Source organism: Myxine glutinosa, chromosome 11 (genome assembly GCF_964187855.1).
Source record: "Myxine glutinosa chromosome 11, kmMyxGlut1.1, whole genome shotgun sequence".
Classification (NCBI taxonomy): Eukaryota; Metazoa; Chordata; class Myxini; order Myxiniformes; family Myxinidae; genus Myxine; species Myxine glutinosa.
In genome coordinates this window covers 115,058,521-115,081,396 of record NC_136271.1, presented here as the reverse complement: position 1 = coordinate 115,081,396, position 22,876 = coordinate 115,058,521, and the positions used below count along the sequence as shown (strand labels likewise).

The 22,876-nt window shown below is 44.9% G+C and overlaps 1 protein-coding gene across 1 annotated transcript; it reads left to right on the top strand.

Annotated features, from left to right (window-relative positions):
• Positions 1 to 14,039: 14,039 nt before the first annotated feature.
• Positions 14,040 to 21,951, top strand: LOC137436968 (keratin, type 1 cytoskeletal 11-like). Its single transcript, XM_068131224.2, has 10 exons — positions 14,040 to 14,429; positions 14,600 to 14,682; positions 15,040 to 15,196; positions 16,588 to 16,752; positions 16,883 to 17,008; positions 17,101 to 17,321; positions 17,527 to 17,660; positions 18,909 to 18,924; positions 19,050 to 19,090; positions 21,647 to 21,951. Exons 1-10 carry the CDS (start codon positions 14,127 to 14,129, stop codon positions 21,739 to 21,741), a joined length of 1,341 nt encoding a protein of 446 aa, XP_067987325.2. The 5' UTR covers positions 14,040 to 14,126; the 3' UTR covers positions 21,742 to 21,951.
• Positions 21,952 to 22,876: the final 925 nt, after the last annotated feature.

The following is a 22,876-nucleotide window of genomic DNA, read 5'->3' as shown; positions in this document are numbered from 1 at the left end:
ATGATGGAAAATGCCGAGCGGATAGCAATCCGCGATCCGAGCCGTTAACAAAGTGACTAAACCCGATTCTAAGCGGTTGCAATCGTGCCACGCTAACCTAATGAGAGAAAGGACGGATGAGATCGGATTAGAGGAAACCAAGAAAGAACACGGCAATTTATTACACATGTACAGAAAGAAGAGGAAATGAAAGAATGTACAGGATAGGAAGAAGAAGAAGCAGAACACAGGGCAGTCTTATAGCAGTCTTAACTTAACACCCAGGACAAACATACACACTCACACGGGGATTGTAGATGGTTGATGGAACAGGTAGAGGGTCCGGCGATGGGGTCCAGGCTCCAGTCGACTCCGGTCCAGGCTCCGGTCCAGCGGGCGAAACCCGGCAGGTATCTCCGCGTATATTGGAACGCGTCCGGACAGTTTATATAACGGGGGGGAAGCTGGTGTCCTGTCGCGTATGTAATATGTGCACCCTCGGCCCAAACGCCCCCTCTCCAAAGTCCTCTTAATCAGCACGCCGTATATCTCATAAGGTCCTTCTCAATGCGCTCTCGCCCATCAGTCCTGTAATGCGCGCTTCCAATAAGGGTTCTTTGTAATCACGACAGTCAAGCGCATTAGTCCTTCTCCGCGTAAGTCCTCTTAACAGCGCCAGCGAGTGAGTCTTCTGTAATCACGACAGTCAAGCGCATTAGTCCTGTTACAATGCGCGCGCCTCCAACAAGTCCTCTTGTAATGCACGCTGCCGCCGTCAGTTCTCTCAGTAAATGTGCTTGCTGGCATGTCCCCCGCGCAGTCCTTTTACAACGCACGTGCCTCCAACAAGCCCTTACAACAAGCGCGCCTCCAACCAGTCCTGTTTCACCAGTGCTGCTGTTCCAGTCCTGTGAAAGGGCTTTGCGCTCGCTTATATAACGCAAGCAACGATCGCTCCGCGGGCCCAAAACCATGCCTGTCGGCAATGTCACCTCAGCCCTGGTTGGCTGGTGAGGGCTTACCGGCCACGCCTTTGATGACTGGATGACGTGGCCACACCTTCTTCTTGGCGTTCCGCCCCCTTTTTCCGGGCCTCACCGCGTGGCTTATGGTGGCAAGGAGCGAGCGCACGGGCAGCGAGGGCTGCCGCTGCTGGCAGAAGCGCGTACCAATTTTGGAGTGCCATAGGGCAGACTGTAGGCGCGTAATGGCGTCGCTTGGAGAGGGAGGTTTGCAAAATGGACGAAAGGGGCCTACTTCTTATTTGATTGACACAACGCAGATTCAACTATTGGAAACATGGCCTTATCGAAAACACATACTAATGAAATAACTGGAGTCCTATGGTGGCCTATGTGTTGCTTATGGACGAACTATGGGGTGCAACCTTTAACCTTTTAATAATGTCATATTTACACATGTGGGTTCCAAAACCGCAACAGTATTTTATGGCGGCCATTTTGAAAATCCAAAATCTGTGTCTGTGCAAATGCCAACATTGATTTTCGGATTCTCCATGCTCTGATGATTCCAAAAATGTACAGGTTTGCTAATCTCCCAAAATTTTGAACGAAATTATATTTGTTAACATAGTGAACCTGACTAATGGGAGGGGGAGGGGGGTGACTGTTACGTCCTCCTCCCCAAACCCCGGTCACGGTGTACCTCCGAGCCCCGAGAGGAGTCACAGCAGAAAGATGTGTTATTCTGTGTGTCAAAGATCAATGGTGAAACCACACCAATTGTTACCAACAAACAAGTATTGTATTAAGGTCACACAAGAATAACAGCACAATAATAATATTAATCAATTGTACAACCAATATATTGTTGCGGATCTCGGGTTATGGCGCTCCCCTTACCGAGGGGAGTTTAATCCCCTCGTCTATTAAGCTGGCCGTCCGAGTCCTAGAAGATATCGCGCTCCTCTGCGGGGGTTGAGATTGACCAGGGTGACTGGTCAACAAGTTCCCAGATACCTTTGCCAACCTCTCCGCAAAGCAGGATGATACTTCTGCTCGAGCCACGGACAAGATGGAAGATTGCCGAGCGGTTTAGCAATCCGCAGCTCGAGCCATTAGCAATAAAACTAACCCGATTCTGAGCGGTTCTAATCGTGCCACAGGTATTCAATTGAGAAAAGACTAAAGCGACCGGATGAGAGGAAAACCCAAAGAATAAGAAGGGTGAAGGAAGAACAAATATGATTTATAAACAGCCCTAAAAGAGGAAACGAAAGGCAAGAATATACAAAAGAAGGAAATAAAAGGACATAGGGCAACCTTATACACTCTTATATAACACGCCCAGGAGAATACAAACACACTTACATGAATGGGGTGGTGATGGTCGGAAGGAAGAGAAGGGTCCAAGCAGATGGTTCCAGGCTCCGGGTCCGCCGCGAAGAATGGCAGGCAGCTTCGCGTGTCGTTGGCGCACGACCGGACCTTACATATGCGAGGGGCGGGGAAGCTGCATGCGTATAGCGTGCCGAACGCTCTCAAACCAAACGGCAGTTCGTATCAAACGATCGTTCCAAGCAATTCTCTGCACAGTGTTCTTATCAGCCGCCGTCTCTGCGCTGTTCTCCCAATCGCAATGGTCTTCATCAATGGCCTCCCCTTGTGCATCTCTCTAGGTTTGACTCCTTCTCTCTCCCTGGCGCATCTCTCTAAGTTTGACTCCTTCTCTCTCCCTGGCGCATCTCTCTCGAGGGCTTGGCGCTTGCACTTTTATAACCCGCTGAGAAATCAAGCCGCGCTTCATCGAGCCACGCCTATTAACGAGCTCACCTCAGCCCTGGTTGGTCAGCGAGTGCTCACTGGCTCCACCCTCGACGGCTCGTGGGCGAGGCCACACCTCCTCCCATGGCTCCGCCCCTTCTTTCCTCGAGCCGACCGCATGTTCAATGGAGTTTGGAGCGAGCGCTAAGGCAGCGACGACGGCAATAAGATTATGTGGCAGCATTGGGAAGGACAAGCCCCGCTTGTAGGTGCTACTGGCACTTTGGAGAGAGAGAGAGAGAGGTTGGGGGTAATTGAGGGGGCCTAGGTTATTTGATTAATACAACGCAGAGTCAAACTATTGGGAACAAATCCTTACCTGAAACACATACTAATGAAATAACTAAAGAAGAAGCCTATGGTGTGCTATGTGTTGCTCGTGGCCTAACTAGGGTGCGACCTTTGACCTTTACACCAAAAATGGGAATATTTACAGGGGATTATTTATAAGGGATTATTACAAATATTTACAAAGTGGAGGGTTCTAAAAACCACAACACTGCACCCTCATTACCTCCAGGGCCATCCCGGCCCGAAAGAACTTTAACTTAGTGTGACACTCAGGTGTGGCAACCCTCTACTATTAGCTTCACCCTGAGTGCGACATTTTAAAAACAACTAAGTATGTCCCACCTGCTGCATTGCATTCTATCTAACAGGTTCATGCCCACAGGATAACCGGATCACGGAATTAATTCTCAAGCTAAACATTGACGGTGGGAAGCATTATTTACAAAGACACGACTTGGTATTTACAACGCGAACCCAGGACCTGTCTTTTGGGAAACAAAAAGAAGATGTTTTGAAAAGAGGAAGGCATACACTGCACTGCACCGATACCACCAGCACCAACCAGCACCAATATTCAAAAAGCACCACCAAATGAAAATGCACAGTCAGCACCATCCAGTGCACATTTCAACAGTAATAAAATCAATGTCAATGGCGTCCGACGTCTTCTCTGGTGGGCCGATGGCTGCTGGGCCGATGGTTCTGGGTGATTTCTTTGCTTGCGGCCTATTTGAAATCTAAAAAAAGGCACAAAACCGCGTCCATTTATTTTTCATTATGGCCAGCAGGGGCCAACTAAAGGTGGTTCACCTGCTTGGCTTAGGTGCCACCTTTACCATGGTCCACAAGCAAGATTCCCAGCAGCGATGCCAGGCCCCAAAACATGGGGTCCATAAATGTGGTGCTTGGCCACAGACCTGTGGTCCATATGGTGGTGCTCGACCACAACAACGTGCAGTCCATAAGTGTGGTACCAGTCCAGGCAGGCAGCAGCGAGGGTGCGGGCACACAACTGCGGGCACCTGCGCACTCTCCCCGGGCCCAAAATAAACAAATCCATGAGTGGGGGAAGGAGGACAAGCAAGCAGCGGGGCAAGATCACAAGGGTACACATCAACACAAGGTAATGCAGAGGTGAGGTGCGCAGGAGAGCGAGCCGAGAAAGCTCGTCCCTACCGTACGTCCCCCCTGTCACCTAATCTATCCTTGCCCTTACCCCGTATTTACACAATTTTACAAATTCGTCGCTACGTCTTCCCCTCCCCATATCTCCCCTCTATACCAAATTCGTCATCAATCCTAATTTCTCATTAATCCCTCTATTCCGAATTTACCATCAATCCCTCATAAGGAGGAAGAGATGGAACAATGAGCACAATGTCACCCCCACGTCATGATGCGTCTTACATACCAGACATTTGCACAAACCGGTGGTGTGGAGTCCTGTCACCCTGGTGAGTGGATCCAGATGGTGCAAAGAGACCTCCAATCCTAACTACCTTCTAAATGACTTTAACACTTTTACTCTACCCGGGGTCTTTCCCTGCCAAACCATTGGCCATCTTACACTATGTGGTTCTAAGAACCGAACTCCCATTGACCAAACTGTGGTGCTCACCAATTTGGGGTCTCGCTCCCCCCGATTCTTCACCCTGTGCCCTCGCACAATTTCCGGGCTGGGTCGTGTGGCGCTCCCAGCAGGTCCGCTCACCTGCACACCTCCGCCACTGTAGTTGTCTCCCGAGCTTACCTGCTCCTTACCCTAACCTATCTGGGGAAGGCCCTCTGGTGCTCTCACCCCCTACCGCCCTCTCTGGCGTCGGGCTACCCGGGTCCGTCCTCCGGATCCTCGGGCCCCATTGAACTCTACTGGCTCCCAGAGCCTACCTGCGGCCTCACCTGGCCGACAGACTAACAGTGGCGGAGTGCCCATTTAATCACACTCACTAACAGGCCACACGCCCAGCCAATTTACTCCACTAATGCACCCCTCAAAGCAGTACTCTGCTAATCTCGCACCACAGATGCCAATATCCAACCACAATTTACCTACTCCCTCTACCTACATTTAAACTACCCTCCCCGGGTATTCGTGGAGGGGTCCATCTTCCCCATCCACTCCTTTCGCACCAACCACTCCACTCCACGTATTCCAGACTACTCACTCCACACCATTCATTCCAGACCATCTATTCCATACTCCATGTATTCCATACCAGCTATTCCACACAACCATTCTCCATTCACCTGTATTGCACTTGCACACCTGGTGCCCACACACCTGATGGCACTTGCACACCTGGTGACACTTGCACCCTCCACCCCCCCAGGCGCATTCATTCAATACAACGCACAATCACACCTTTCACAATACTCTGCTCAATCACTTCCTCCACACACACTGCATCATCTGATCTACCTGGTTTTCCCTCTAACTTAGTGCTTCCCGTCTTCCCTTATACTATTGCACATCCCACGTCGCTATTATCCAAACTAATCTACCTACGTCCCCTACTACAGGTATCATGTCACTACTTAAATCTACTGTTACCTATGGTCATCTTTCTAAATCCCTATACATTATCCAAACCCTCCCTGGCTTGGTTTTCACCACCATAACCCCATAAAACTATAGCTCCTTTGCCCCCAACAATGTGATATGAGGTGAATGGTAAAGCTACCATTTGCCATCAGTACTGCTACCATCAATCGTCCATTAAACTATGAGCCTCGGTGCGGGAAATACATTTCCATAGCTCGGCTTCAAAAAGCTGGCTATTTGTGCGGATGGCCAGTCTCCTGCTGGTTGGGTCCGTCTGGCATTCGGTTCAGGGGAGGAGATTTGCTCGGGCCAAGGCTCCAAGCACCATCCCGGCGCGGGGCCTTGTGCTCCCAAGCGCGATGGCCTAGCCTTGCCCGGGTGGAACGCCACCACCACAAGGGGGTGCTGCTCCGACCCCTTCTCCTTCCTCTTGAACCGGACCGCCCGCTTTGCATGGCAAAGCGCAGACTCGACCGTGCAGGGCGGGGCCCGGCCCGAATCGTGCACGACGCTCCGAACAGGAGCGACGCGACACCGATCCCCGCCGGCTCCCGCAGCACACACCGCCCGGCACGGACCGGGAGCTCGCGTCGGCTAAACGTCAGTCTGAACGCTGTCCCGGTTAACGTCGATGCTCCCCTCACATGCTCTCACCACGCGTTCCTTTTTACATTCTCATTTGCACACCAAGTCATCCTCACGCACTCCGCACATTCCGTCACCGCACTTTCTCCCCATGCACACTCTTGCGCACACTCTCCCGGTACGTACTCCGTACCACTCACGGGTGTGTACTTCCGCATACACCCACTCAGCGCACACCTACCCAGGGGTGTGCAATCTGTTGCACACCCAATAACGCGCTCCACAACCAACTCAGGTGTGCATCCCCGCACACTCTCTCCATCCATCTCACTCTCCGTGTCACAATCACTCCCACTATCACGCTCTGTCGTGCATTCTCCCTCGCACTCGGTAACACACTCGCGCTTCGACGCACACTTTTTCCTCACACGTGCGCCATTTCCACTCACACCACTCAAAAGGGACCGTTCACAAACGCCCAGGTGCTGTCTCAATCCCAAGCGTGCGAAAATTCTTTTGGCGGCAAACACTCTTCCGAAAAATTTATTCGCCCCATACACAACCTGACTCACCTTCGGGGTTCTTCTTCTTCGCTCCACATGCACCTGCAAATCTTTATAAGGATTAAGCACGGCATCGTGATGCGAACATGGACTTTGTACATGATCCATCTCTTCCTCCAATTCCTTTTCTAAAGCTGCCGTCTCTCCCATTCCAATTTCCACTACAACCACGTCTTTTTCTTTATTCAGTTCGACGACCGCGGGCTCACATGAATTTGCCTTGTCCAATTCAGCGGCCGTCGGGTTTTTCACATCCCGTGTCGCGATTTCTATCCCGGTCCACCCGGCTGTGCTTTGCTCCGCCTCACTCAACCCGCACTCCTCGAGTCGAGTTACCTCGTTGCATACCCATGCGCCCTTCCCGCTCAACATGTGATTAATGCTCTTCCCACATTCTTTGATCTGGCCACTGATTTCGTTTCCACACTCTTCAATTAGATTTCCCAATTGCTCCCCCATTTTTTTTATGTTCCTGGTGGATTCGTCTGCCATATTTTCCATATAACCCCTCATTTGCACCATAAAGAGGTCCAGATTCACTAGTGCTGTGGGCTCGGCTGCCGCACCCATGTGCGAGGCACCGCCATCTTGTGCGCCTGCAATCCCCTCTACCGCGCCTTCTTCAACCTCCTCTTCTATTAATCCCACTGCCTCCCTGGGGTCCTGGGTTGCCTCTAACCCCTCTTCTATCTCCCCCACCGGCATCCGATCGCCGTGACTATCCATGGCATGACTCAATTTGGATATTAAATACTAGATTTCGGCCGCTCGTAATTTCGACCAAATTTTTCAGGGTGGATTAAAAACTTGGTTCGGGATTCAATCCCACTCCCCGACACCAATTGTTGTGGCCAATAGCACAATTGGTGTCCAAAATTTGGTCTAAATAAATTTAGTCCCAGGTTCTAAATCCCACTCCTGACACCAATTGTTGCGGATCTCGGGTTACGGCGCTCCCCTTATCGAGGGGGGTTTAATCCCCTCGTCTATTAAGCTGGCCGTCTGAGTCCTAGAAGATATCGCGCTCCTCTGCAGGGTTGAGATTGACCAGGGTGACTGGTCAATGAGTTCCCAGATACCTTTGCCAACCTCTCCGCAAAGCAGGACGATACTTCTGCTCGAGCCACGGGCAAGATGGAAGATTGCCGAGCAGTTTAGCAATCCGCAGCTAGAGCTGTTAGCAATAAAACTAACCCGATTCTGAGCGGTTCTAATCGTGCCACAGGTATTCAATTGGGAAAAGACTAAAGCGACCGGATGAGAGGAAAACCCAAAGAATAAGAAGGGTGAAGGAAGAACAAATATGATTTATTAACTACACTAAAAGAGGAAACGAAAGGCAAGAATATACAAAAGAAGGAAATAAAAGGACATAGGGCAACCATATACACTCTTATATAACACGCCCAGGACAATACAAACACACTTACACGAATGGGGTGGTGGTGGTGGGAAGGAAGAGAAGGGTCCAAGCAGATGGTTCCAGGCTCCGGGTCCACCGTGAAGAATGGCAGGCAGCTTCGCATGTCGTTGGCGCACGACCGGACCTTACATATGCGAGGGGCGGGGATGCTGCGTGCGTATAGCGTGCCGAATGCTCTCAAACCAAACGGCAGTTCATATCAAACGATCGCTCCAAGCGATCCTCTGCGCAGTGTTCTTATCATCTGCCGTCTCTGCGCTGTTCTCTCAATCGCAACGGTCCCCTGCGCAGTTCTTCATCAATGGACTCCCCTCGTGCATCTCTCTAGGTTTGACTCCTTCTCTCTCCCTGCTCATATCTTTTGAGGGCTTGGCGCTTGCGCTTTTATAACCCGCTTAGAAATCAAGCCGTGCTTCATCGAGCCACGCCTATTAACGAGCTCACCTCAGCCCTGGTTGGTCAGCGAGGGCTCACTGGCTCCACCCTCGATGGCTCGTGGGCGAGGCCACACCTCCTCCCGTGGCTCCGCCCCTTCTTTCCTTGAGCCAACCGCATGTTCAATTGAGTTTGGAGCGAGCGCTAAGGCAGCGACGACGGCAATAAGATTATGTGGCAGCATTGGGAAGGACAAGCCCCGCTTGTAGGTGCTCCTGGCACTTTGGAGAGAGAGAGAGAGGTTGGGGGTAATTGAAGGGGCCTAGGTTATTTGATTAATACAACGCAGAGTCAAACTATTGGGAACAAATCCTTACCTGAAACACATACTAATGAAATAACTAAAGAAGAAGCCTATGGTGTGCTACGTGTTGCTCGTGGCCTAACTGGGGTGCGACCTTTGACCTTTACACCAAAAATGGGAATATTTACAGGGGATTATTTATAAGGGATTATTACAAATATTTACAAAGTGGAGGGTTCTAAAAACCACAACAATATCATTCCTATGATGGTACCATCAGTTTCATACAATATAACTCACTGTGCTCCAAGTAAGTGAAAATAACATTCCCAATGTCTCTATCCTGGCATAAAGCCAAAGTCGATCCACGCTCCAGTGATCGTCAGAACGATGTCGTATCGAGACCAGAATCCCGTTCGGTTGACAGTCACACTGCCAAAGATGGGCAAAGGGCCCCGTGTGATTCTGGGCCCCGTGCTTTTTCTGGTCTTCATCAATGATCTCTCTGACTCTCTCGAAAATCCTCTCTATCTCTTTGCTGATGACTCCACTCTCTGCCGCTCCATTCCTCTTCCCTCAGATCGGCAGTCTGCTGCCTCCTCACTCTCTGAAGACCTGGACAAAATCACAGACTGGTCAAACAAGTGGAACATGTCTTTCAATCCTGACAAATCTCACACTCTTACTATGTCTCTCCGAAAAGATCGACTGGACAACCCTCCCATCTACTTTCTCAACAATCCTCTCCAAGAAGTTCTGTCGCTCAAGATTTTGGGTCTCACTATCTGCCATGATCTTTCTTGGGAAAACCACATTTCCAAGCTGGCCTCCAAAGCCAGTCGCCGACTGGGCATCCTCCGTCGTGCGAAGTCCTTCCTCGGCACACCTGAGCTCCTCACCACATACAAGGCTTTCATCCGCAGCTCAATGGAATACTGTTCTCCCCTATGGGCCGGTGCTCCTGCCTCACACCTAGCTCGGCTTCACGCTGTTGAAACCAAAGCTTTCAGAATTATTGGAATCTCCCGCGATGAAGCTATCTCTGAGGGCCTTTCACTCACTCACCGCAGGCAGGTAGGTGGTCTTTCTGTCTTCTACCGACTCCTCTCCGGCCTTGCACCCCCAGCTCTCTCTGTGCTCTGTCCCCCAAATATTCCTACAGGTCGCACAAGATCTGCCAGCAACCCTCTGATGGTTAAACTGCCGAAATCTCGGCTCTCCGCTCACCTTCACTCTTTCATTCCTCTTTTCTCCCGCCTCTGGAACAAACTCCCTCACTCCCTTCAATCCCACTCCTCCCTCCAGGTCTTTAAAACAGCTGTTCACCACCATCTCTTATCTTCCCCCATCCAAAACCTTGATCTTTTCTACCCCCGCTAATTCACCCCAGATCCACCTTGTTTGAAATTCCAACTTCTTTCCTGGAAGTCCTGGCAGTGTCCATATGTTTTATACCTCTCCCACTGCCCCCTTCCCACGCCCCCCCCCCCCCCAAAGCCCTCGCCCTCTCTCAGATCTCTCGATGTCTCCATGTCTCTCGGTCCCTGCTCTCAAATGTTGTGTTTGTGTCCTTCCCCCTCTCTCCCCATCTTGTCTACCGCTCCCTATGTTATATGTTTTATGTGTCGGTTTGTCTTTCTGTGTGATTAATGTTCGCTCTTTCACGAGCCTCGATATTGTATACAAAAAAAGAAAAAAAGAAAAGAAAAAAAAAAGGTGTCCTCAAGAGGCGACTGGGAAATCACACCTTCGGGTATGGACGTTCAACGGCCCCCAATCGGTGAACCACAAATTCCCACTCAAAATCCACGTTACACACACACACCAGGTTAATGTCTGGATGCGGTGAAATGGTTGAAGTGAGGTGAAGAGCCTGGAGCGATGCGAAATCAAGCGCGAGGCAAAATGGCCAACGGTCCATTTTCGAGACGTAATGGCACTCCAATGATTCTCTTTGGAATCAACCGCAAAACCTGTCATGCAGGTTTATCTGTCACAGCGATAACAACTCTGTCGCAGGAATCCCTTTCCCAAGAAACCCCAAAGTTCGCTAGTGACCCCAGTTCGCCAGCGTTTGCTCCAGACCTCCAAGCAGCTCGGCTCCTTCTCCGACCTCACTCGCTCCGCCTCCTTTTCCTCCTCTTCTTCCTCGTCCGGTTCCCGATCCGGTTTCCGGTTTCATTTTAAAACACTAACTTTTTTTACCTTTTGAAAACAGTTATCTCTATTTCACCTAAACGATAACAATAATAGTACATGCAACCAAAAATGTTCACAGTGGATGAGAACCACAACAATGGAAGTGACGAATCCGTAACAGTGACACCATGAGTTACCGCACTGGGAGACACCAACCCGAGTGATGCCACTGTCCACATGAAGAGACACCTCATAAAGTAAACCACATGAAGAGATATCTTGTGAAGTAAACCACATGAAGAGACACCTTGTGAAGTAAACCACATGAAGAGACACCTCGTAAAGTAAACCTGATGAAGAAAAATCTCATGAAGTAAACCAGATGAAGAGACACTCCTCAAAAATGTTTACAGTGGATGAGAACCACAACAATGGAAGTGACGAATCCGTAACAGTGACACCATGAGTTACCTCACTGGGAGACACCAACCCGAGTGACGCCACTATACACATGAAGAGACACCTCATAAAGTAAACCACATGAAGTGATACCTTGTGAAGTAAACCACATGAAGAGACACCTTGTGAAGTAAACCACATGAAGAGACACCTCGTAAAGTAAACCTCATGAAGAAAAATCTCATGAAGTAAACCAGATGAAGAGACACCTCGAAAAGTATACCCGATGAAGAGACATCACGTCAATTAAACCAAGTGAAGAGACACCTCGTGAAGTAAACCACATAAAGAGACACCTCGTGAAGTAAACCACATAAAGAGACACCTCGTAAAGTAAACCACATCAAGAGACACATCGTAAAGTAAAGCACAAGAAGAGACACCTCATAAAGTAAACCACATGAAGAGAAACCTCGTAAAGTAAACCACATGAAGAGAAACCTCGTAAAGTAAACCACATGAAGAGACACCTCACAAAGTAAACCACATGAATAGTCATCTCATAAAGGAAACCACATGAAGAGACACCACATAAAGTAAACCACATGAAGTCATCTAGTGAAGTAAACCACATGAGGTCATCTCGTGAAGTAAACCATATGAAGAGACACCTCGTAAAGTAAACCACATGAAGTCATCTCATGAAGTAAACCACATGAAGAGACACCTCGTAAAGTAAACCACATGAAGAGACACCTCGTCAAGTAAACCTGATGAAGAGAAATCTCGTAAAGTAAACCAGATGAAGAGAAATCTCGTAAAGTAAACCAGATGAAGAGACACCTCTTAAAGTAAACCCGATGAAGAGACATCTCATAAATTAAACAACGTGAAGAGACATTCTTTTGAAGTAAAACACATAAAGAGACACTTTGTAAAGTAAAGCACAAGAAGAGACACCTCGTAAAGTAAACCACATGAAGAGACACCTCATAAAGGAAAGCACAATAAGAGACACCTAATGAAGTAAGTAAACCAGATGAAGAAACATCTCGTAATGTAAAGCACAAGAAGAGACACCTCATTAAGTAAACCAGATGGGGACATCTCGAAAAGTAAACCACATGAAGAAACACCTCGTCAAGTAAACCATATGAAGAGACATCTCGTAAAGTAAACCACAAGGAGACATGTCATAAAGTAAAGCACAAGAAGAGACACCTCATAAAGTAAACCAGATGGAGACATCTCGAAAAGTAAACCACATGAAGAGTCATCTCGTAAAGTAAACCACAAGGAGACATGTCATAAAGTAAAGCACAAGAAGAGACACCTCATAAAGTAAACCATATGAAGAGACATCTCTTCAAGTAAACAACATGAAGAGACACCTCGTAAAGTAAACCTGATGAAGAAAAATCTCATGAAGTAAACCAGGTGAAGAGACACCTCGTAAAGTAAACCCAATGAAGAGACATCTCGTAAAGTAAACCACAAGGAGACAAGCATAGTCTATTTTACAATACCTACTGTCAATTAAATTTATAACCACTAGCAACGGTACCTGCCCTATGGGCGGGGCTTCAATTGGGAAGCCGAAATGAAAAGGCAAAATATCAGAAATTGAAGGCAGAAATTTTTTTTTTTAAACGATTCATATACACATCCGTCAAATAATATCACACGTAAATCATCAATATCAAAACAATATCTTTAGAATTTCAATAAAAGCCACATCACTGTTCATATCACTGTGAATTGTGATTGTGTTTCATTGTGATGTTTGTGCGGCGACGGGCGGTGTGTACAAAGGGCAGGGACTGATGTGTACACTGACTGTGTACAACGTGTACAACGTGTACTGACTGTGTACAACGCGAGCTGATGACTCGCGCTTACTGGGAATTCCTCGTTCGTGGGACACTGTCTCAAGCCCCGGTCCCCATCATGGATGGGGCTCAGCGGTTTACCCGAGCCTGACGGCGAAGGGCAAGATACACGCTGGCCCGCCCAGTGTAGCACACATGCGGTCCCGGACATTGAAGGGCATTAAATGTTCATTAAACATTAAATGTTCATTAAACATTAAACGTTCATTAAAGGATTACGAAACGGAAAACATTACAAAATTACGTTCACATCGTCACGTCCAACACTACCGTGAACACATACATCGTCACAACATCGTCACAATAAGAACATCGTCACAATGAACGTTATGCGAACGCGAATGTTATGCGGAAGTCCAAACCTGAGAATGCTGGAGACCAAAGCTGAAATTGGGAAAACTAAATAGCCTATTTTACTCCCAGGGGTCCCAGGATTACCCACCCAAAATATCTTTGCGATCGGTTCAGCAGTTTTTACGGTACCTTCGAACAGACAGACGGACATTTGGTGAATTACCAAATAAAATAAATAAATAAACAAAAGTGATTAAAAAACTAAATAAACAAAAGTGATTTTTTTTTCCAAAGTCAGAACTAAAGAAGGGAGTTTCTTATTATGACAAGGACAACACCCACCAATAGTATTTCAACGTGTGGAGAAATGTGAAAGAATTCTCATTAATAACAATGACAGAGATTGCCTTGAGGAAATATTTTGCTGTTGGATGACATCCAAATGAAAGGTTATATCTTACCGGTGGCGTATATAAAGGTAACACCTCCATGAGAACACCAGAATATCCAGTGAAGCTTTATCAGAACTTGCTCGTTTGTGTTCCTTTTCAGCAGTCAAGATGAGTTCGCGACAGTTCAGCTCTCAATCAATGAGCAATTTCAGTTCAGGTGGTGGCATGAACAGCTATAGTGGTGGTGGTGGTGGACGAGGCTTAAGCCTTTCAATCGGTCTGCCAGGTAATGAAAAGCAAGCCATGCAATCCCTTAATGAACGTCTTGCCAACTTCATGAATAAGGTTGGCAACCTCGAGAAAGCAAATGCAGAACTAGAACTCAAGATCAAGGAACTGTTGAAAGGTAAAGGTGCACAAGACTCAGACTACGAGTCGTACTATGGGATCATCGCAGACTTACGAGCCAAGGTATGTGCACTTGATCCATTGCTGCTTACCTGGTCAGGAATAATTAATGATTGAAACAAAATAATTTAACATCTAATCATGTACTTTCATGTGTGTGTGTGTGTGTGTGTGTGTGTGTGTGTGTGTGTGTGTGTGTGTGTGTGTGTGTGTGTGTGTATGTGTGTGTGTAGATTATTTGTCAGATAATGGAGAATGCCCAAATCAGCCTGGAGATCGACAATGCAAGGCTCGCAGCGGACGACTTTAAAACCAAGTGAGACCGCAGATGTTGCGCATGACCCACCATCATGAACAACAATCCTAGTTTATGTTCTGAACAGATCTTCTAAGTATCATCTTGTGCAGATTTGTTTTGTCAGAGTTGAAATGCACTAAAATTGAATTGAGGCACTGGATATGTCCATAAGTTACATCTATTCTTAGATAACAATTGTTAACGTTGGTTTGGATTCAGCTATAAAACAAAAAAATGTTGGAATATGTGTACAATGAGACCTTGAGTATTGTCTTGAATTTCACTTCATATCTTCCCCTTTACTGGATCCACCAGTAAATTCATGAAATTGGATTTCTTCTCAAAAGTGAAATCAAAATGCTCCGCTGATTGCAGGTTGGACAACGAAACTACTTTGCGCACTATTGTGGAAGCTGATATCGACAAATTGCACGGACTGCACCAAGAGTACACGATGGCAACTTCATCAATGAATGGAGAGCTGGAGGCACTGCAGGATGAGTTGGACTTCTTGAAGAAAAACCATGCGGAGGTTTGAATTCTTCTTCTTTCACCAGAAACATTCCAAAAACCGTTGATGAAAGTAAATATTTTCCAAGAAAATATAAAATTTCGGAAATTCTTTTTTTCAAGAAATATACTCATTTTACAATATCTACAATTATTCGATATTTCATTCGATATATTCGATATTGCTCACTGTTGCTCAGCAAACAAATGGGGTGTGAAGACTGCACGATGAGAACAGCCGGTTCAGCATGGGTAATGTGTGCACAGTCTCAATTCCTCCCCCCTCCCCCCGCCCTCCTTCCTGGAGAAGCAAAGTTGGCATTTTCGTCACACATCCGACTTGCGAGCCTCTTGATGCCTAAGCATATTATTATATGGGAAGAATAAATAAACATGTACAAATACATTCAAAGTACACCGCCCCCATGCCTAATAATTAAATATCCTCCAGCGCGGCATTGTCGGGGCGCCTCCGGCACCCAGCAATACCGCAGTGCAGCTCATAGAGACTGAATTGGGAGGGAGAGGTGCACAATAATTGATTGATTAATTGGATAATTAAAATCAATAAAAGATTATCATAAAATATTTTCTTAATGAATTGGCTAATAGCATAACTAAACCACTAGTGCTTCATCCGAAGATGTATCTTTTAGAAATTTAATTTAATAAGTCACTAATAAAAAAATAATTAATTAATTGATTAATCAATAAATAATTAATCGATTAAATGATTAATCAATAAATCAAAAATATCCTTTACAGCCACATCACTTGGTAACTGTTGTGTCCAAATATTAGCTTCCTAGCGCAAAAGGTGCCTGACATATTGCCCAGATCATTAAAAAATTGTCCAATAGAACACATAAACCACCACCATTTCATCCGATTCTGTAACTAAAATAATTAACTCCGTCATTAATCGAATAATTAAATAATTAATCGATTAATTGATTAATCGATAAATCAAAAATAGCCTTTACAGCCAAATCACTTTGTCATTGGCATGTCCAAATATCAGCTTCCTAACTCAAAGGGTGCCTGAGATATTGGCCAGATGAGAAAGGAAATGTATTAAGTACTTCATTAATTAAATCGGAAATGTATAAGTATAATAATCGATATGTAAAAGTACTTAATTTAATTATTTTGCGATTATTATTTATTTATCTTCATTATTAATCATTTATTTATTTATTTCGTTTCTCTTCTGGGCAATATCTCAGGCACCTTTTGAGCTAGGAAGCTGATATTTGAACAAGACAATGACCCCTTGACACCTTCACATATTATTGTATAGATAAGATATGTGTAGTCATGGGAATATGGCATATAATAACTCAGAAATACAATTTTACCTGGAATATATTTGGACATAAATCATGAAACTCCTTCAACTTTCTCCCCCTTTAGGAAGTTGCAGCATTGAAGGCGCAGATTTCTGGTTCCAGCATGTCTGTGGAGGTTGATGCCCAACAAGGTCCAAACATTATGCAGATGTTGGATGAGATGAGAAAGAGATATGAAGCTGATATAGAAAGGAACAGGGCTGAGGCTGAACAAGCTTTTCAACTACAGGTCAGTTTTTGTAAAAGTTAGACATTGTGAGAGCAACGTAGTTGTCGTTGGAAAAACAACATCATGTTACTTAAGTTATGCGTGCCAATCATGAAATTGTTCCTTCCATTACCTTGAAATGTTATTTTAGGCTGAGCAGGTGCAGCAGGTCGCAGTCCAACAAAACCAAGCTGCAATGTCTTCGAAGAATGAGGTCACTGAGATACGAAAAAGTATGCAGGTCCTACAGAGTGAGCTGGCAACTTTACAAAGCCAGGTAAGCTGGATAAGTAAAACTCAGGTGTCTGTTTTATGTGACAATTATCGTCCTTATAAAAAAATAAAGTTAGAGTATGTTCTGTATTCCAGATTGCCTCGTTGGAAGACACGCTGGATGACACAAGATGCAGAAAACAACGTGAACTGGAATCGTATCTGAACAGGTTGGAACAACTTGAGGGAGACCTTGCAAGCGCACGCGGGGATATCAACGGCCAGAAATGTGATTACGCCAAACTGCTGGATGAAAAGATGCAGCTGGAAGCTGAGATTGAAACATATCGCCGTTTGCTGGATGGAGGAGGCAGCGGGTAACTTAACAAGCTATTTTGTAGCATTTCTAGCCAAGCAATGTGTGTCAATTGTGAAAAATAAAAAGGTATTTTAAATTTTTTTCTTTAATGTGTTAAACCCCCCCAAAAAACAAAACTACAACACATCAAGTGTAAAGCACTCTCTATTTGTTTGAAGATACTGAAAGCCTTTCTCATCATGATATTATAATGTTTTCTCCAGAGTTGAAATGTCATCATCCTCATCTTCATCATCAAAGGGAATGAGGTCAGGATCTGGAGGAACAGGTTCAGGGTCTGGTGGATTCAGTCTCGAGTCTGGAGGATTAAGTCTCGGGTCTGGAGGTTCCAGTGAACGTAAGTACCATTACATACCTTTAATTAAGAAGTCCCAGCGAATGCAAGAACTCTGTTTTCAAATGGATAAAGATTCTGAAGGATAAGCAAGTGCCAAACACTTGGAGGGGAGGAGGGGGTGTTTATTTGAATACTCTGTTCTTAATTAGGGTATGTGTAGATTAGGGAATGTTTCTAATTAGGGTATGTTTCTACTTATGTAGAAAAGAAAACGCATTTGCATTTCTTGGATGATTGTTGTCTTGTTCTTAGAACGACTTGGAACATCCATGTACTTTTCCAATACAATATTCATGTCTCTATACAGTTACATCTCCAGTGTTACAAAACTAAAATGGTTATTCATTTGAATCATCCTCTGAATGAAGAAATTGTATTTAAGCGAATCAAGTCAAAATCAAATTTTACCAAAGTTGTTGTTAGCCGCGTCGCAGACGCTGCTCATAGAGTGCCCTCTGCTGTTGTTGTTGTTCTTCTTCTTCTTCTTGTTGTTGTTCTTGCAGAGAAGACAAAACCACAAAGCTCCACCCATTCTGGGAACCATAGCTCCACCCATTGTGGGAGAGGCTTCATATAAACAAATATCCACCATTTTATTAACTCGCATAGCTTTGAGGCCTGTTTTGTAGGCCCGTGGTGTCTTGCTCTCTCACACAGTTTTCTTTCAAATCAAATTCGATATATCATTTCATTTTTCACAGTCGCTAACATAGTTTTAGACTCGGTTGAAAAAAAACGTGAAGAAAATCCGATGAAAGTTGCCCTTTATAGAACGAAATGAATTCTCAAAGGCCTGTAACTTCAAGTCCATTGAGATTTTTTTTTTTTAAATCGCGGCATGGTCAGTCATACACCGCCCGAAATAACAGACGGGAAAATGCCGAGATATATTAAAAATTCGTCGCCACACACGGGAAATTGCCGAGATATATTTTCACTTTGCACAAAAATAACATCAAGTAATCGAATCAATAGGAATGTCCTGTGCCTATAACATCGACGTTATAGGCACAGCTGCATCTATGCATTGTGTAACATCGACGCGGCTTTTGTTTTAATTAAAACTTTTTGTACTTGTTATATCTGGAATACAAAGGTCACAATTATGCATTATTATGTCCTCATCGACGAACAGAGATCTTTAAAGTGTATTTCAAGGGTTGAAATTGAAAGTAACTTTGGATATTCTCTGTCCACCCCTCCCCCTCCCCCTGCTCCCCTTCCAAACTCGCAACGATTCTTCCACAGAAGTCATCAAGACAGAGTAAGGATTTGTAATAATTTTCATTTTCCTGGATGGTGTAATTTCTAGATGGTTTGGAATAATTACATTACTGGATGGTGTGAAATACTCAATTATACCTTGCTCATCATGTTTCTAATTTCCAGGCTACTTGAAATCAACGCACCGCCAGAACCTGTCCCTCTCGGTAAGGTTAACATTCGTTTGGAAAAAGAAATTTCTATGAAGGAAACGGAAACCTGTGAAGAAGGAAATATTAAATTAACTTGCAATAAGCTGTTTTAATCCAATATCGATAAAATATATTTTTCTGAAACTTTATTTTACGATATAGCAAAAGTATCCGTCCACAGTGATGGGAAAAGTTAAAGTTAATCTTTCAATTTAAATTATTTCATAGACTATAAGAAGGTTAATTGTGTTGCATTCTTCGTTTCACTCAGAACCAAAGCTCTAAGCTACTTCTACCATTCACCGTGAAAGGGTGGTATAACATGGGGCAGCAGAGGTTGGATTTTTATAACAAGAGGGCAAAATATAACTATTTTCAATTGTGTGTTCCTCGATAAAGATATGTACTTTAATCTTTGTACTAAATGTACTTTACTAAATGTACTTTGTACTAAATGTTAAATGTACTTTAATCCAGATGTTCGTTTTGATTTTGAGGACAACAGGATTTGGCTTAATCCAGATTAAACGTGCCTGGAACGGACAATAAATTGCATGAAGAAAGTGAAATGAAAATGCAAAATAATCCAATCAGCAGCTTTTAAAACGCAGTGCGGGCAGTGGCCGAAAATAAATGGGAGACAGATACCATGGTTCACAATGTACAGTGCATTCAGAAAGTATTCAGACCCCTTCACTTTTTTCACATTTTGTTATGTTGCAGCCTTATGCTGAAATCGTTTAAATTCATTTTTTCCCTCATCAATCTACAATCAATACCTCATAATGACAAAGAGAAAACAGGATTTTAGAAAGTTTTGCAGATTTATTAAAAAGAAAAAACTGAAATATCACATTTACATAAGTATTCATACCCTTTGCTATGACACTTGAAATTTAGCTCAGGTGCCTCCCATTTCTCTTGATCATCTTTGAGATTTTTCTACACCTTGATTGGAGTCCACCTGTGGTAAATTCAATTGATTGGACATGATTTAGAAAGGCACACACCTGTCTATATAAGGTCTCACAGCTGACAATGCACATCAGAGCAAAAACCAAGCTAAGAGGTCGAAGGAACTGCCAGAATCCTGTCAGGGACAGGATTGTGTCGAGGCACAGATCTGGGGAAGCCTACAAAAAAATTTCTGCTGCATTGAAGGTTCCCAAGAGCACAGTTGCCTCCATAATTCTTAAATGGAAGAAGATTGGAACAACCAGGTCTCTTTCTAGAGCTGGCCGCCCGGCCAAACTGAGCAATCGCGGGAGAAGGGCCTTGGTAAGAGAGGTGACCCAGAACCCGATGATCACTCTGGCTGAGCTCCAGAGATCCTGTGTGGAGATGGGAGAAACTTCCAGAAGGACAACCATCACTGCAACACTCCACCGATCTGGGCTTCATGGCAGAGTGGCCAGCCGGAAGCCTCTCCTCAGTGAAAGACACATGAAAGCCCACTTGGAGTTTGCAAAAAAGCACCTAAAGGACTCTCAGACTGTGAGAAACAAGATTCTGTGGTCTGATGAAACCAAGATTGAACTGTTTGGCTTCCGTCTGGCCACTCTGCCATAGAGTCCAGATCCGTGGAGTGTTGCAGTGATGGTTGTCCTTCTGGAAGTTTCTCCCATCTCCACACAGGATCTCTGGAGCTCAGCCAGAGTGATCATCGGGTTCTTGGTCACCTCTCTTACCAAGGCCCTTCTCCCCCGATTGCTCAGTTTGGCCGGGCGGCCAGCTCTAGGAAGAGTCCTGGTTGTTCCAAACTTCTTCCATTTAAGAATTGTGGAGGCCACTGTGCTCTTGGGAACCTTCAATGCAGCAGAATTTTTTTTGTAGGCTTCCCCAAATCTGTGCCTCGACACAATCCTGTCTCTGAGCTCTGCAGGCAGTTCCGTCAACCTCATGGCTTGGTTTCTGCTCTGATGTGCATTGTCAGCTGTGAGACCTTATATAGACAGGTGTGTGCCTTTCCAAATCATGTCCAATCAATTGTATTTATCACAGGTGGACTCCAATCAAGGTGTAGAAACATCTCAAAGATGATCAAGAGAAATGGGAGGTACCTGAGCTAAATTTCAAGTGTCATAGCAAAGGGTCTGAATACTTATGTCAATGTGATATTTCTGTTTTTTCTTTTTAATAAATTTGCAAAACTTTCTAAAATCCTGTTTCATCATTGTCATTATGGGGTATTAAGTGTAGATTGATGAGGGAAAAAATGATGTCCGATGATGTCTGAAATGATGATGTTAGAGGCACAATTAAACAAATTCAGCATAAGGCTGCAACATAACAAAATGTGAAAAAAGTGAAGGGGTCTGAATACTTTCTGAATGCACAGTATGCAAGATGAGCAAATGTTTGTGATGTATGCACAATCAATACCTGCAGAAACTATTTCCTCTGAGTAAAGGCAGGGAATTCAATGCACGACAATGGGGGGACAGTATACGGTTATACAGTATGCTGAAAAGACTTTCAATATATTGCGCTTTCAATTGTCACATTGTTATTATTTTTGAGATGTTCATTAGATATATTTTTCAATAACGAACAAAATGTATTGTATTGCAGTTGAGCATCGGAGGAAAATTCAAGTTGTAACAGAAAAATGGGTGGACGGGGCGTTGGTGTCTGAAGACGTGCAAACTTCTGAAGAACCTTTCTAGTGTTTACTTCTACTCCTGTTCAATCACATCCAAGTTTGACGAAAAGCTTCGCTGTTTTGACTTGTTATTCGAGTGTTTTTTTCTGCGGTTTAAAAAAAATATGGTTTTCCCTTCCAGACATTAAGAACAGGTGGCTAAGCAATGGTGCTCGATGGTGAAATGCTTGCTCATCCTTAAAGCAGAAATGCAATAAAATTAATAATCATGTTGTTTCTTGTTGTACTCTAACTGAAACACAACAGTAAGATGCAACCCCTGGATCACTAATAAACAGCATTCACATTCAAAACAAGAAACACATAGGAAATAAAGAAATGGAAAAAGTCACTTTGGCACTTAGTGACCAACATCCTCACAGAAGTTAAAATCAGCAAGTGATGAGAAAACATACCTTGTGATGAAACTGATGATATTACAATTTAATTTTCGTTTTGTTGATATTGTCCTGTCACCAGCGATTAAGACCACTGGGTGACAAATGACCGATCGTTGCTACTCCCAAGGCGGCAGCCCCAAAATTAGTGGTGCTTTTTGGTGCGCATGGGATGGAAGGCAGCGAGGTGATTACCTTAACGAAGCACATGGGTTGATTCCCGAAACCCACAATGAACAGACACGACACAACAAATAAAAATTGCCACAATAATGATTTTATATAAAACAGATGCAAGACGAAAGTGATGGAATAAAAAAACTAAAATTCTACTTTCAGACATCTCCACTCAGTCACAAATACAACACATGGGGGAAAGATAAAGAAATAAAAGGTTTTCTTTTCGTTGGCTGGAACTCAGCTCTGTGTCCAAAATGGGGCTTTTGGTGACGTCGGCAGTATAAGGCAGTCCGGAGCCGCTCGTGCTGGAAACTCTCCAACAATGATGCCGGTCAATGCCACGAGCGCACCGAGCCATGAAGCGACTGCCAAAACACCCTCCTCTCAATTCCTGGCCAGCGAGCACAATACGACCCTCAGCTCCCCCAAAGAGCACCACCGACCAATAACACCTCTTCCTCCAACGTTGCAAAAATTCACACAATAGCTCTGAAAAGTCTCCTCACAAGCACACACGAGCCAGCCGCAGCCAACAGCCAGAGACAAAAGCGACCGAGAGAGCGACTCTTCTTCTTCCCTCCT

Excerpts from the sequence above, each read along its gene's own strand:
- LOC137436968 (XM_068131224.2), top strand. The coding sequence starts at position 14,127 with ATGAGTTCGCGACAGTTCAGCTCTCAATCAATGAGCAATTTCAGTTCA. Across the intron at positions 14,683-15,039 it reads GCGGACGACTTTAAAACCAA|GTTGGACAACGAAACTACTT; the intron begins GTGAGACCGCAG and ends CGCTGATTGCAG. Across the intron at positions 17,009-17,100 it reads TGGCAACTTTACAAAGCCAG|ATTGCCTCGTTGGAAGACAC; the intron begins GTAAGCTGGATA and ends TCTGTATTCCAG.